The sequence below is a fragment of the Carassius auratus genome, unplaced genomic scaffold, assembly GCF_003368295.1.
Source record: "Carassius auratus strain Wakin unplaced genomic scaffold, ASM336829v1 scaf_tig00005670, whole genome shotgun sequence".
Classification (NCBI taxonomy): Eukaryota; Metazoa; Chordata; class Actinopteri; order Cypriniformes; family Cyprinidae; genus Carassius; species Carassius auratus.
Window position 1 is genome coordinate 57896 of NW_020523687.1, and position 15487 is coordinate 73382.

Here is a 15487-nt window from a genome sequence, read left to right on the forward strand (position 1 = left end):
TTTCACTGCTGAGATATTAGCAAACTTTTCACTGTTACGTATTCTTAAAGCTAAAAGGTGGCTAGGTCTACTTCCTTGAAAATAATAATTCTGCCTGCATCTTTGAATCAGGAATTCTGCCCTGGATCGCAGTAATGAATTAAGCTCGGATCTAACCGCCATGATTTTGCTGAGTGTATTGTGTGAGAAACAACGCTGATTGTCTCTAGTCAGATTCTGGAGCTGTGATTCCAATTCAACTATCTTTTTATGTCTGTTTTTCTGAAGGAAAGAGGCATATGAAATTGAGTTATTCCTTATAAATCCTTTAACTGCATTCCAAAGTGTTCGTGGATCATCCACTGAGCCTTGATTAATTTCAATAAACTCAGCAAAATTATTTCTGAATTGACTACAGAAGTTTTCATCTTGTAACAATTTAGGGTTAAATCGCCATCTAGTCGCACGAGACGGTCGAGGGATCAAAGATAATCTGCACAAATTTCCATCATGATCAGACAAAGATAAGGAACAGATATCGGCATCACAAACAGCTGAAGATAAAGAAGTAGAAATGAAAATATAGTCAATTCGTGAATAGGATTTATGAGTAGCAGAAAAGAAAGTGAAAGACTTAGCAGAAGGATTTAGTAAACGCCAAGTATCCACCAATGAAGACGAGGTTACACATTGCCTAAGTTTGTCAGAACACAAGGCTTGAGAGTGTGATTCCTTTGGTCCAGATCTATCTAGGATATGCGACATTACAGAATTGGTGTCTGCACCTAATACAATTTCAAAATCTGAAAATTTTAAAAGATAGGAAGACAAAACAGAGAAAAAAGTAGGTTCAGGAGTACAAGGGGCATAAACTGAAATAAATACAATATTCCTATTCTCCACTATTGTTTTTATGTGTGTTATTCTACCGTCTGGATCACAACCTTTATCTAAAATAGTAATATTTAACGTCCTCCGCACCAATATTAGAACACCCTTGGTTTTAGCATCCGAAGATGAATGAGATACTACTTCATAAAACTTATTATTACACCTGTGTACATCCTCCTCTTTCAAATGGGATTCTTGAACTAACACTATATCAATCTTTCTCCTTCGCAAAAAATCCAGAAAACCTGTACGTTTGTGTGGGCCATTTAGGCCATTAATATTACAACTTAGAATATTAAGGTCAGTCATAGGTATCAAACAGCATTACTACAAAATAAGACAACATACAAATTTGAAAACAAAACCAGTTGAGTCTACCATCAAACCACCCCCCATCCCCACCCTTCCATCAGTTTTCAAAAATATATTAACATGTTTCCATGAACTATGGCAGACCAAACCAAGAACGAACCTTGATCTGCCACCACCCCTTAATATGATCCGTGGCGTCAACAAAAACCTGCACATTACAGAAGCACCAACATTGGCCCCAAAGTCACATTTTGACTAGATAGTATCTTAAGTGGAAAAAAAAAATATATATATATATATAAATAAGTAAATAAATAAATAAAATAATAATAATAATAATAATAATAAATAAAAATAATAAAAAATAAATTAATTCATTAATTGAAACAAGCAAGAAGAAATACAACGAACATAAATATTATACCACCGTGATCAGTAAGCGATACTGTATGTTCAATGAAACTATATAGTAACTATAAGTTCAGAAGTAAATATTAGAGTAAACAGTGAAAGACACGGTCGCCTGAGAGCATCTCTTCTCCGATTAGATAGCAAGCGCCCAGCTGGAGTTCAGTGAGAATTGGAGGATGAATGAGATCTGAAAAACACTCTTGCTTCTTCTGGGGAATATAACAATTTAGGTTCACCCTGATTGAGAATGACCTTCAGCGTTGCAGGATAGAGAAGAAAATTCTGGATGCCTGCCTCTCTCATTTCCTTTCTTACTGACGCGAATGCACTTCTTCTTTTTGCGGTGGCCGGCGAAAAATCTGGAAAGAAAGACAGCGTTGCTCCGTCGGATGTTTTCACCGGGGCATGAAGTCTGGCGGCCCGCAAAATGAGCTCCCTATCCGTATACCGCAACAATTTAAAGATAAAAACCCGTGGTTTAGCGCGATCTGAGGAGAGCCTTGTGTACACGCGATGCGCTCGTTCCACTTCAATCTCTTTGCCTGTCAGAGACGGGAGCCACGCCGGCAGCGATCTCTTCAAAAAGCCCAAAGGGTCGTCCTTTTCGGACCCTTCAGGTAATCCAACCAGACGCAGATTGCAGCGCCTGTTGCGATCCTGTAAATCAACAACCTGTTGCTCGAGCGCTGCTACTCGCCTATCGTGATCCGCGACAACTTTCTTTTGTTCTCTCATCTCCCCTGTAAGAAGATCCATTTTGGAGCATAGCGATTGAACAACTGACATGTGAGAAGCGAACTCGTTCCGCATCGCTGACAACTCAGATCTTAGAATCTCCTCAAAGTGCGCAACAGTATTCGCCATCTTATCCACCATATCATCTGTGGTCGGTGCCGGTGGTTTACATTTCTTCTTAATCGGAGAAGCCGACGGAGACATCTCTTGCTGCTTCCGATTGCCAGACATTTAAGAAAAGTGTTGTTAATGAAATAAGCTTAAAATAAAACGAAAAAATCTGCAAAAAGGGGCCAAACGTATGGGACTCTACTCAAGTGCGACTAGGTTCATGAGCACGTCACGTGACTCTTCATAAATGATATAATTAATTAATTCAAATAAATGTGATCTTACCGCATTACATCTCTGTGTCTGATTTAAATCAGGCCGAAAGCTAACGAGCCTTAACTGACGAAAATGACCATAATTTGCAGGATGGAAGAATTATAGTCTTGTTGTATGCAACCATTAAAAAATTTGGCAACATTTATGTGACCGCTTCACCTGATGTTCATAAACTTTCATAACTGGTAAGTGTTTTTTCTTGTGCCTTGTGAACTGGCCAAGCCTTAATGAATCTGTTCCTTTACATGTGCTTGTTTACTGACCATCTATTGCAAGAGTGAAATACAGCATCTTTTTAAATTGGCTATTCGTTGTGCAAAATAAAAAAAATAAAATAGGGTAGTATATTGCTGACAAAAAAAAAACACGTTTGTGAATGTGCGTTTGATTTATATTTGAGAGAAACTAAGAAGCTTGTAACCAAGGATACAAACTAGCCACCTTTCACTGAAAATTGCGATTTTAATTCAAAACAGGCATCTATGTGATTCAAGTAGATCTGAAGAGTTGAAAACTCTTGCTACTTCATTCTTTAATACAAAACAATGCTGAAATCTGACAAAAAATAGATTTTTAAATGCTATGATAGTCATTTTATAATGTCTAAATATAAATCCATTAGCAAAACATGTGAAAAGAACTATATTCCAGAGTGGAAATGGTAAATTAGAGAATAAATGATCTTCTAGTTCCAACTAGTGGTCATAGTGGGAATCATGATATTCATTTTAAAGGGGGGGTGAAATGCTTGTTTTCACTCAATATCCTGTTAATCTTGAGTACCTATAGAGTAGTACTGCATCCTTCATAACTCCAAAAAGTCTTTCGTTTTATTATATTCATAAGAGAAAGATAGTCTGTACCGATTTTTCCCGGAAAAACACGACCAGCTGGAGGCGTGGCGTGTGGGCGGAGCTAAAGAATCACGAGCTCTGCTATACGGGAGCGTGCGCTCTTCCGGCAGAAGTGCCCTTAGGACCCATATAAGGAAATTCCGCTCCATCTAACGTCACACAGAGCCATACTCGAAAAAAACTTTCCGAAACTTGTGACAAACTGGAAGGAGTACTTTTGGAACAGAAATACTCCTTCAAACGTACAACTTAATTTTTGAAACTTTGTCCATGTTTAGCATGGGAATCCAACTCTTTAACAGTGTAAAAAACTCAGTATGCATGAAATAGCATTTCACCCCCCCTTAATTATTGTCTCCTAATTTGAATCAGCACATTATAATGAAAACAATACCTTAAAAATTAAAAGAAGCAAGTTTTTGCATTCAGATCTTTTTTATTTTTATTTTTTTATTTTTTTAACCCAACTGATTCATTAGAGATTGCTTAGAGTCACATTTACAGTGGAGGCTGGTGAAGCCTGAATGTGTTTTTTAGATTCTGAATGGATCTGTGTAGTAGAGTCCTGCAACAGGTCGGGTACCCATGGATACCCACGGATACCCGCATAAAAGTGGCTGAAACGGGTGGATTTTGACATTTCTAAAATTCACGGGCGGGGATGCGGGCGGATAATTAATATATGCAATATTTTTATGTCTAAATTACCATTACACATACTGTCGTGATGTTGAGAGAGGTGCGAGATAAAAAAGCACTTTAATTGGAATATTTTAGTGTGTGTGATTTATCGCGGGCGCGGATCGGGTAACGGGCCAAATATTAACAGGTCTGGGTGGATGCGGATTTAATTTGTATATTATTACGGGTGACGGGTCAGATCTGGTGCTGAACGCTGCGGGTACGGGTGGGCGCGGGTGTCCAAAAATTGACCCGTGCAGGACTCTACCATATAGTATATTTATTACTAAATATGCCAGACTAGTATTACGTCACTGTTTACATCACAGACCGTTCATCCTTTGCTAGGCATCAAAATGGGGGTATAAATGAAAAGTATACCCACTTCTCCAGGCACCACAACACCACTGCCTGTAGTCACCAATACATGTGGATTTTGATAAGATAGATAGAAATAACAGGTTGTTTGTGTTTCTTCAGGACTAGTTTTTGCCGGAAGTTCAAATGACACATTTAATTAGAGACTTCTCAAGAGCTCACAAGGCCTGTTTGGAAGTCGACCATGTTCAGCATGATTACTGTGTTTGTAAGGCAGCATTCAGCTGGAAACACTTAATGTACATGCTCCATTCAGACCGTCCTCTAGCGTTTTCTGCATTGGTACTGTTCCTGTAGCTGCGGTAAAGTACTAACCTTGACACTAGCAATGCCGAGGTCACGGCTATCGATTCCTAATAAAACACACTGAACGCTTTAAACACAAGCATCTGCTAAACAACACGTAATACACTGCAGTTCAAACATTTGAATTTTGTATGTTTTTTGAAAGAAGCCTCACCAAGAGTGCATTTATTTGATAAAAAAATACGGAAATATTGTGAAATGAAATAAATTGATAACAGTTTTCTTGGTGAATATATTACAAATGTTAAATGTTCCTGGTATATACTTGAGTCCTAACTCAGTCCTTCAACATGAGCTTGTATGTGTGTGTGTGTGTGTTACCTGTCTCTCTGTGAACTGAGGAAGCACAGCAGGTGACAGGCCCAGAGCAGCGGTCCTGCGTAGGTGCTCAGCGCCGTCAGGAAAATGGCAGGTGCTTCCACATAACTCTCCAGACCCACAAAACCCACAGAGATGTCCACCGTCCCAATGTTATTAGAGTTGCCCTGAATAGACCATAAAACATCAACACACATAGGTTAATATACATTTTGACATTTTATAAAGACCCCAAAAATGAATGTGCCGTGGCTGTCTGGAATAACATGAGAGCAAAGGGAATTCATATTTTGGATTTAACTCCTTTAATTCTTTGTGCTAGGGGGCTTGAAAACCCCTTAAATGTGAATTTATGCTAAATATGGGTTCCTGATTTGATGAAAAGATAATAATCGAATGTTCAGTTAAAATAAATAAATGTGGATGCAAATCTCCATAAAAATAAAATTTCTATAGCATAGTGGGATTATAAAATCACATGCAGATTTTATTCAATAAGCATATAGCTTTTGGGCAGTGTTTTATTTTAGGAAAGCAATATGCACCGTTTACATTTGCATAATTTCCAAAACTTCTGTGAATGGAAGTTAACAGCATTTCAACAGCATTCCACCAAAATAAAAGCTTGAGGATTTGATCATTTGAAAGGGAAGAACTTAAGGTGTAAATATCTTAAATATTAGTATTGTACATTCCAGTTTAAAATAAATTATTATAATTATCAAATACTCCTTTTTTAATTTCACTGGATAATTTACAACAGTAGTATATTTATATCTTAAATTTTAAAGGGTTAAAATACTGCTACTATTACTACTATTATTATTATGATTAAGCCCTACATACATGCAGTCCTGTATAGGGATGTTAATTTTAACTGATTAACCGTTAATCGACCGTTAAGAATTTTGAACGATTAATACAATCAGTTAAATGGTTTAAAAAGTTATTTATTTATTTTGAGTAATTGATCAAAATATTTAAAAAGGTTTGCTGCATTGTAAAAATAAGCTACACTACGCGTATTAAAAAAATTGTGTATGTAAAAAACATACATTGCGTAGCCTATTGATAAGTCACATTTTATTATTTCATTCAGAAATAGACCTAATGCCGATGCAAAATGTTTACAAACATAATAATAAACACTGTAAACATAGCTATGCTCCCCTCACTCAACAACATATCCTGTTAATTAACAGTAGCCTATTCAAAAAGTAACAAGAATAAAAAATAGCCTATAAGAAATTATAGCAACATAAACAACAAGCCAAAATTAATTTAGGCTAAAAGGAAACTGAAAAGGTTTTGTCTCTCATTCGACACAATATCAAATGTTTCCGTATTCACAATGTTTTATTATTTATTACAGCCTACTTCACTCGCATTCCAATATCTACATAAAACAAAATGTTCTGCATAACATCACGGTGTACGGTGATAACCTTAAAACGGCACAGATTTTACTACATATTTAAACTGAGCAGTGTGGGGTTTTTTCATATGTTTGACTGACTGTATTTTATTATGATAATGAACAGGCTGCATTGTCAAAGGTAAAACTAGTAAACTAGTGTACCTTCTGTACATTGTGCACATTCACAATAAAAACTAATCTGTGTGCTTTTGTAAAATAAGCCAAAAGAAAAATAAGATGCGCTTTCTGCCGTCTGGTTTCCTTTCACGCAGCACAAAAATGAACAGAAACTCGATTTTCGTTATTTATTATTCAAGTAAAAATATATTTCTCATTTAGGCCTTTTTATTCACTATACATAGCCTAGCTTTATTATGTTTTTTTTCCGCTCGCCGAAGAGCTACAGATGCGTGATGTGCTGCATGTGAATCCTCATGTTCTGTTGTTTGCTGCTTTTTGAACATGTAAAATTAATCCTCAGGAAACAAATTTTAGTATTTTTAATGGGTCATAGACACTTATCCTTTCTAATTTAATTCAATTTTAATTTAAAATAATCTTGTCAGTTAACAGTTTACTTATAATCGGTTAACAAGCATCGGTTTTTGGTTAGGAAAAATAACCGAAATGAACATCCCTAGTCCTATATAAAAGTCCTATATAACCTTTTTAATGCAGCCCCATATATACATAAAAACAAATTAAAATAAAATACTTACTAAAAAACAAATTTCATGTTGTTTGACCAATAACCAACCAACCTCAGTGAACCATGGACATTAATTATAGTTATTTAAAATATTAATAAAAAATTTCAGGTGGGACTTCAGGTAAATATTTGGCATCTATAGGGTTAAGCTGACAGAAAGTTTGGAATCGGCTGATATAAACAGTAGTAGAGTGATGCAGCAGAGGCTCCCTGCAGTTATTCAGGTGAGGTGAGAGAAGTGTTGTGTTTTCTAGTCTCCACTGACAGTCTCGAGTCTGAGGGTCCCTCGACTGATGGATGGATGGATGAGGAAGAGGGGAAACAAACGAACAGATCCTGCTCTTTCCTGTCAGCCGCTCACAGGAGGCTGTGTCTGTCACTCCGGCTGCTCCTGTCAGGACAGGCAGATTGGAAAATCCTCCTCCTCAATCGCTCTCTTCTTGCCTCTCTTACTTCCATTATTTCATGCTAGTTTGCAGTTTCAGTGTGGGCGGAAAAAGGGCCTGGCCTAACAAAATTAGCTAAATCAATTTGACAATTTACAATTAACAATCACCTCCACCCTGTTTAATGACTAGAGAGAGAGAAGAATATATCCGTCCTTTAACAGTTCAGTTGCATTGACCCTCAATGATGATGTCATTGTCAAGCCCATAATTCCATGCTCGGGTGCTTTAAATGATAATTGGCCAGTAAAGCATCATTTATGACCCTCACTTACACACACACACACACACACAGCTCTGATTTGATTTACTCTTGATGTCTCATTATAAAACCGATTCTTTTGATCAGGTTTATAAACAGTCCATCCGTCCTTCATCAGCTGGGAAAAAAAGTTTTGCAACTTTTATTCCACATCTGTCAGTTTTTAGGTCATTTATACTAAAGTTCAAAAGTTTGGAATGATTCAAAATATGTAATGTTTTTAAAAGAAGGCTCTTGTGCTCACCAGATGGAAAAAATGAAGTAAAAACAGTAAAACTATGAAATCTTAAACATTTTAAATAAATTATTTTTTAGATTTTAAATTGTATTCATTCCTGTGATAATCATATTATTAATTTCAGTTAAAAAATGTTTTTGGTGCATAATATTTATGTGGAAACGGTGACAGACTGTCATTCAGATGTTTTGGGTAAGTAAAACAAAGAAAAATAAATGAAAAAAATAAATGCAGTTCTTTTGAGCTTTCTATTACTAAAATAATCCTGACAAAATGCATAATGGTATTTAAACACTGACAAACATTCAACACTGATTATGAATAATTCATCAATAATAATAATAATGATAACAATAAATGAGTTGCAAATCAGATTAATTTCTGAAGGTGACACTGAAGACTGGAGTAATGATGCTGAAAATACAGCTTTGCATCACGGGAATAAATTACACTTTAAAAATATTTATAAACTGTAGCCTACCACTGAAAAGATAGAGCACCCTCTCGCGGCTGTAGACTGTAATTTCTCTTGGTTCATGTCAAATTAATTTTGATTAATAAGTCGCAGCTGACTATAAGTCGCAGGACCAGCCAAACTATGAAAAAAAGTGTGACTTATAGTCCGGAAAATACGGTGAATCATTCATAAATTCAATGTGAAAAGTGTTTTAACTCTTGATGAAATCAAACCCTGGTTTTCGCCGAGCGATCGACCCCAATGTGTGAAAACATCCTCAGAACAATGAAACTGCAATTATTTAATCGATATGCATTAATGATAAAGATGTTCTCTTATCATTACCTGAAAGTAGAAGAAAGCCTGGCCGAACCAGTAGTGCATGATGGTAGTCTGGGCGGCATCGTAGTGCAGCTTCTTCCAGATGAACTGAGCCATGACGGTCTGGATGAGCAGACAGCAGGCCAGCGTGGGCAAATTATGAGCTCTGAACAGCAGAGCCACCAGTAACACCACCCCGGAGTACACTTCCCACAGTCCTCTGCTCTTCAGCCGCCCACTGTCCCCCGCTGATGACATCACCTGCGAGCGCAACAGGTCCTTCACGCCGGTGAACAAAATACCAAGGACGAAAACATAGACGAATCGCGCCTCGACGGTTCCTCTGAAAGAAAACATGAGAAAAACAGAAGGAAATATTCTTGTTTAGGCTCATCAAAGACACACATTTTACCCTGCTCTCTTTCTTACACAAGGAAGAATCGATATCGACTGCAAGCACCCTTTTGTTTGAAGGCTCATCTTCATCTGGGGCAAAGCAATAACAGTGAGGTTTGGTGCTTCGCAGCAGAGAGGAGAAGTTACTGATTATAGCCCACAGGGGGTCAGCGGGTTCACCTGGAGAAACTGCCTCAAAGACCACTTTCTCACTTTTGACAATGTAGCAAACACCAGCTAAACTGCTGCTGGGACAATATCAGGTCAACATGTTAAGCTAGATCTGATATTAATATTAGCATTACAGTATATAATATAATTCAATCGGAGCAGTTATTTCTAGTTCAACAACAAAGGATTTAACCCTTTGGTGAATCCATATCGGTGGTGGTCAGTAATGACTTTTCCATTTCAATAAAATGTACTGTAACTTAGTTCAAATTTGTTTTTATTTAATATTTTGTACTTTTAGGGGTTTTTACGGTATTAAATTAGTACATGTATGCATAGGCACAAAAAAACTTGAGATATTCTCTATTGGCAATCATATTAGTAAAACAGATCTGACAAAATATCCAATGCATATCTGTGTTTGTGCTCTGGGAAGTGTCAAAAGATTTGTACTTCTAATTAGGGACCATTTTGTTGTTTTGATCTCACCCCTACGCTTCCAAATTCGTCACTTCTGAGCATCATCTGCTTCCATGTACAACTGTTGGCACAATCCATTTAAGTGATTATTGAGTTTTGAATGTGGTAATTTTTCTTACAAAAACCCATCGATTCGCTACAGGAAGACTGTTCACCCTCCGGAGCTGTGTGAGACACTTTTTATTAAGGATGGATGCTTTTTATTTCACTTCTGTTGGACTGATGCAGTGTTACACCCACTGACTGCAATTAAACATCTTGAAAGATCAAAGACCATTTTTAATACAACTCAAACCGGATTCGTCTGAAAGAAGAAAGTCATTTACACCCAGGATGACTTGAAGGTGAGTAATTTATGGGTAACTTTCATTTTTTTGGTGAACTAACCTTAAGGCTGATATTTCAAAAAATGGGGGCAGTACCAAATGTTCCCACTAGATGAAATTAATTTTTATTGCGCCCATTTTTGCCCTCGTCACACTCCAAACAAACATATTTTTTGTAATCAAGGAGGAGGGTTCATAACTACTCATGCCTGTTCATCAATTAAAACAGCGAAGACCTTTACTGGTGCAAAAAAGTTTGCAAACTTTATTCACTAACCTTAAGAAATAATAGAAAAATCTGAAACTGGATTTCAGTATCATCATTAGTTGTGATAGGTGTAATATGGAAGGGCACATCCCTGTAATAATATGTAATAATGTATTTAGATACATGTTTATTATATTTAGCTAAATATTGCTATTTATCATCAAATTAATGTCAATTTCATTACTGTAAGTGCTAATTCAGTCATTTTTGCCATCTATAGGCAAAGCGCATTTAAGGCTGGATAAGACTTAGCCTTCCCCTGGGCACAGGTCTGAAATTAACGGGGGGTTGGGGAAAAAATGGCACCAAATTGGACAAATATGCCCCTGTACAATTAAACTAAACCTTTTAAAGATGTCACCAATAAAGTGATGCATCAAATTATGAATTTTTAAAGCGTTCTGCATTATCTTATTATATTAATGCAATGGCCAATCAGAGGCGTTCAGATGAGTAAACGCTGAAAGGCCAAGTTAAGTTGAGCACATGCGTGCTGACTGATCTCACGAATTCAAAATGGAAATATACATACGACATAGTAGGTAAGAGATTCATTTGACCTTGATAATTGGGGATTTTTTTGAGCATGCTTAAATTCACGCTGGACTCATGTCAGTCATTATGTTCTTTGATCATTTAAACGTTCTTTGCTTGCTGTTTGTTAATAATTTATGTTCTGTTAGAATAACTGTTGAAATAAAAACATGATAAATAGCAACTTAAGTTTTTTATTAAATTATGATCACTTTATACACAAATTCAGTCATATAAAAAATGCCCATATCTGGTACTTATGGAAGCTTTTTTCCGCCATTGATTAAAAAAAAACAGGTAATTGGAATTAGCTATGAGATTTAAACTCACAATAGCTAGAGAGAAAAAATGTGCGATAAAACTTCACAATTACCTTGTTTTATTTTTATTCAGTGGGTGCTTGCCTAAAAGATAGGGTTATGATGTGCGTTAATAGCCTTACCCTGAAGTAGGTTCACCCTCTGCCTATGTGTCGAACAAATTATGATCACTGTTTTTGTACCACAACAACAATTTTTTATTTACTAAAATTATCAATTATTACAGTTGACTAATGTTTTTTTAAATGGCATAGTTTTTCCAATACCATACACTTTTTCTACCAATTACCAATGTAGCGTGACAAAACTACAATATAAATGGTTGTTTAAAAGTCATATTGCAGAGACTCGCATAACATACAAAAACTAGGAATTTGTTCCCTTCCCACAACTTATTAACTGATTAATTTGTTCTCTCATTTAGTTAAGTAATGCCCAAAATAAAACTAAATTAATTATTTTGATTTTTAAAATCATGGCCATGATATCTTGATTTTTTAATTGCATTTAAAAGTCCAAATCATATTAGTGAATTGGTATATTCTAATGATTCATTAATCAGTTCATACTGAATCATTTCAATAATTCATCTTTGCACAAAAAATTGTTTAATATTAAAATAATTTGTTCAACACTGCAATCCATCACTGTTTTTAACTCTATATTCCAGTTTTTGGTGTACATTTATCTTTTCTAGTGTAATGCTGTCACTCTAATCAAGATCCATTCATTTAAAATCCTTGTTCTTCAACCAAAAATACTCCTCTGATTAAAAGTATATTATATAATCCAATTATGATGATCTGATCTAGTTTATCATACAGTACATTGCCCCCTTGAACAGCTTCACTTTGTGTAAGTTGCTTGTATAGTGCACTTTTTTCCAAATGGCAGCGTGACTGTATGTACTTTAACTATGTTAAATCAGGAGTCTCTTGTCACTTGAGACTCTACAGTTTCACACAACACTGGATCAGTCACAATAAATGTAATTAGAGCAAAACAGGCTGGAGATTTCAGCAATTTCCCTGGAGAAGAAGGTAAATCTCATCATTTGTATTGCCAGTGTGTCTGTGTTCCTCTTCACTGTAAATAAGCTCCATCAGAGAACAAACTACATCTGCACAAAACACTTTAATCCAACATGTGTTACCATGCCAACCAGAACTTGGCAACGGCACGTTGTTCCCCGGCATGGACGTATATGCCGAGAGAGTGACGCAGCAGGAAAAGTGACGGCCAGAGAAAATCACCAGATACACACACACACACACACACACACACACACACTCAAACGAGAGTCCAGACTCTGCATTTGCTTTGATCAAATGTGGAACAATTAGTTATGTGTTTTATTACAAAAATGCCACCTGCAAAGCTAAAGCTTTAAGGTCAATAAACTTTGTGAACTATAATCTACTATAAAATATAATTCCCATAGTTCAAGGATTTTAACTTAAAAATTAAAATTCTTATTTATAATTAAATATTTATAAAGGTTCAAAAATGAGTGTTTAATGCAAAAATGAAAATGTTGACATCATTTACTCACACTTATTAATCACATTACCTCTGTGACTTTCTTTCTTCTGTAGAAAGAAAGAAAGAGTTTCAATGAATGAATGAATGAATGAATATTGAACAATAACAGGAATGAACAAACAAATTAAAAAGAAAGATGAAATAAACAAATAAAGGAATGAACAAAAATGAAAAAAAGAACAGGGAAAAACTAAAGGGAATTGTCAAAGAATTGGAAAAAAAGAACTGCATAAATGAAAAACTGAGCAAAATAAAAAGACGGATCAGATGCATAACAAAAGAAACAATCTGAATAAATTAATGAACATTTAAACAACTGGAGGAATTAATAAATAAATAAATGAATCAATCAATCAATAAGTAAACAAACAAAAATAAAATAATATGATTGAACTAATAAACAAAAAGAAAAACAAAATGAAAGATCAAACTAATGGAGAAAAAGAAAGAAAGAAAGAAAGAAAGAAAGAAAGAAAGAAAGAAAGAAAGAAAGAAAGATGGAAGACTGAGCTCCAGTCAAAAGGTGTTCCTCGCAGACCCCGCCTCCTCAGTAACAGGGTGCTGCTAAACTAGTTCCACTAAACTGCTGTGGATGAACAGACTGCACAGTCAAATCCCACTAGACTACAGCTGCTTCTCAATAAATTAGAATACCGTGGAAAAGTTCATTTCAGTAATTCAACTCAAATTGTGAAACGTGAGTATTAAATTCAACGCACACAGACTGAAGTAGTTTAAGTCCTTGGTTCTTTTAATTGTGATGATTTTGACTCACATTTAACAAAAACCCACCAATTCACTATCTCCACAAATTAGAATATGATGACATGCCAATCAACTAATCAACTCAAAACACCTGCAAAGATTTCCTGAGCCTTCAAAATGGTCTCTCAGCTTGATTCACTAGGCTAAACAATCATGGGAAAGACTGCTGATCTGACAGTTGTCCAGAAGACAATCAATGACATCCTTCACAAGGAGGGTAAGCCAAAAAACATTCGTTGCCAAAGAAGCTGGCTGTTCACAGAGTGCTGTATCCAACACTGTAAAACCGAACAGTGAAATTAATCAAATTAAATTAGTTAATTGCACTCAAATAATAAGGAAAGTTCATTGGACTTAATTTAAATAAGTTCTGTTAACTCAAAAATTTGTTGTAGTGAGGTGAACTTAAAATGATTGTGTTTTCTAGTTCCCAGCATGCTTTGCATCAGAAAACAAGGAAAATAAATTTAGAAATGAAGTGTTATTTTGTGTGTTTTTACACAAGATTAACATAGAGGGACATAAGTTAATACATAAATGTTGTGTTATATTAGATTTTACAAAGGTTTATGTTATGTTGGATTTGTAGTGTTACCATTGTGGCGAAGAGTAGAGTCTGTGGTTAGACTGAGGATGGACAGCAAAAGCCTAATTTTGAGTGTATTTCCCACATTATAGGAGTTGAAAAATAGATAAAATTATGAGTGAATGACTCCCTAATTATAAGTTCAGAAATATAATTGTTTAAGATAACTCTGAGATAATTTAAGGCAACTGGAATTAAATTTTTTAAGTTTATGTAAACTTAAAACATTTAAAAACATCACTTAAATGTTTTTGTGTAATCTGTTACAAAATATTTTTTGAGTTCTGTGAACTTATCAGGGTTTAAAGTGAAGCATGTTAACAGAAAGTTGAGTGGAAGGAAAACGTGTGGAAGAAAAAGATTCACAACCAACCGAGAGAACCTTATGAGGAATGTCAAGCAAAATCAATACAAGAATTTGAGTGAACTTCACAAGGAATGCACTGAGGCTGGGGTCAAGGCATCAAGAGCCACCACACACAGACGTGATAAGGAATTTGGCTACAGTTGTCTTATTCCTCTTGTTAAGCAACTTCTGAAGTGTCTTACCTTGGCTAAGGAGAAGAAGAACTGGACTGTTGCCCAGTGGTCCAAAGTCCTCTTTTCAAATGAGAACATGATTTGTATTTCATTTGGAAACCAAGGTCCTAGAGTCTGGAGGAAGGATGGAGAAGCTCATAGCCCAAGTTGCTTGAAGTTCAGTGTTAAGTTTCCACAGTCTGTGATGATTTGGGGTTCAGTGTCATCTGCTGGTGTTGGTCCATTATGTTTTTTGAAAACCAAAGTCACTGCAACCATTTACCAAGTTTTGCTCCAAATTTTGGAGCACTTTTGGGCTTCCAGACCACCTCAGCAGTGTCACAAACTGATCACCTCCATGCCAAGTCGAACTGAGTCAGTAATTAAAACAAAAGGAGCCCCTACCAAGTATTGAGTACATGTAGAGTAAATGAACATACTTTCCAGAAGGCCAACAATTCACTAAAAAGTTTCTTTT

The 15487-nt window shown here is 35.8% G+C and overlaps 1 protein-coding gene across 1 annotated transcript in view; it reads right to left on the reverse strand.

Annotated features, from left to right (window-relative positions):
• LOC113071010 (GPI ethanolamine phosphate transferase 2-like) overlaps nucleotides 1–15487 on the reverse strand; it is a 135461-nt gene that overhangs the window by 16384 nt on the left and 103590 nt on the right. The window contains exons 11-12 of the mRNA XM_026244390.1: nucleotides 9127–9445; nucleotides 5256–5419 (exon numbers count right to left, since the gene is read on the reverse strand). Of these exons, the coding sequence (XP_026100175.1) occupies nucleotides 5256–5419; nucleotides 9127–9445 (483 nt within the window). The remainder of the gene's footprint in view (nucleotides 1–5255; nucleotides 5420–9126; nucleotides 9446–15487) is intronic.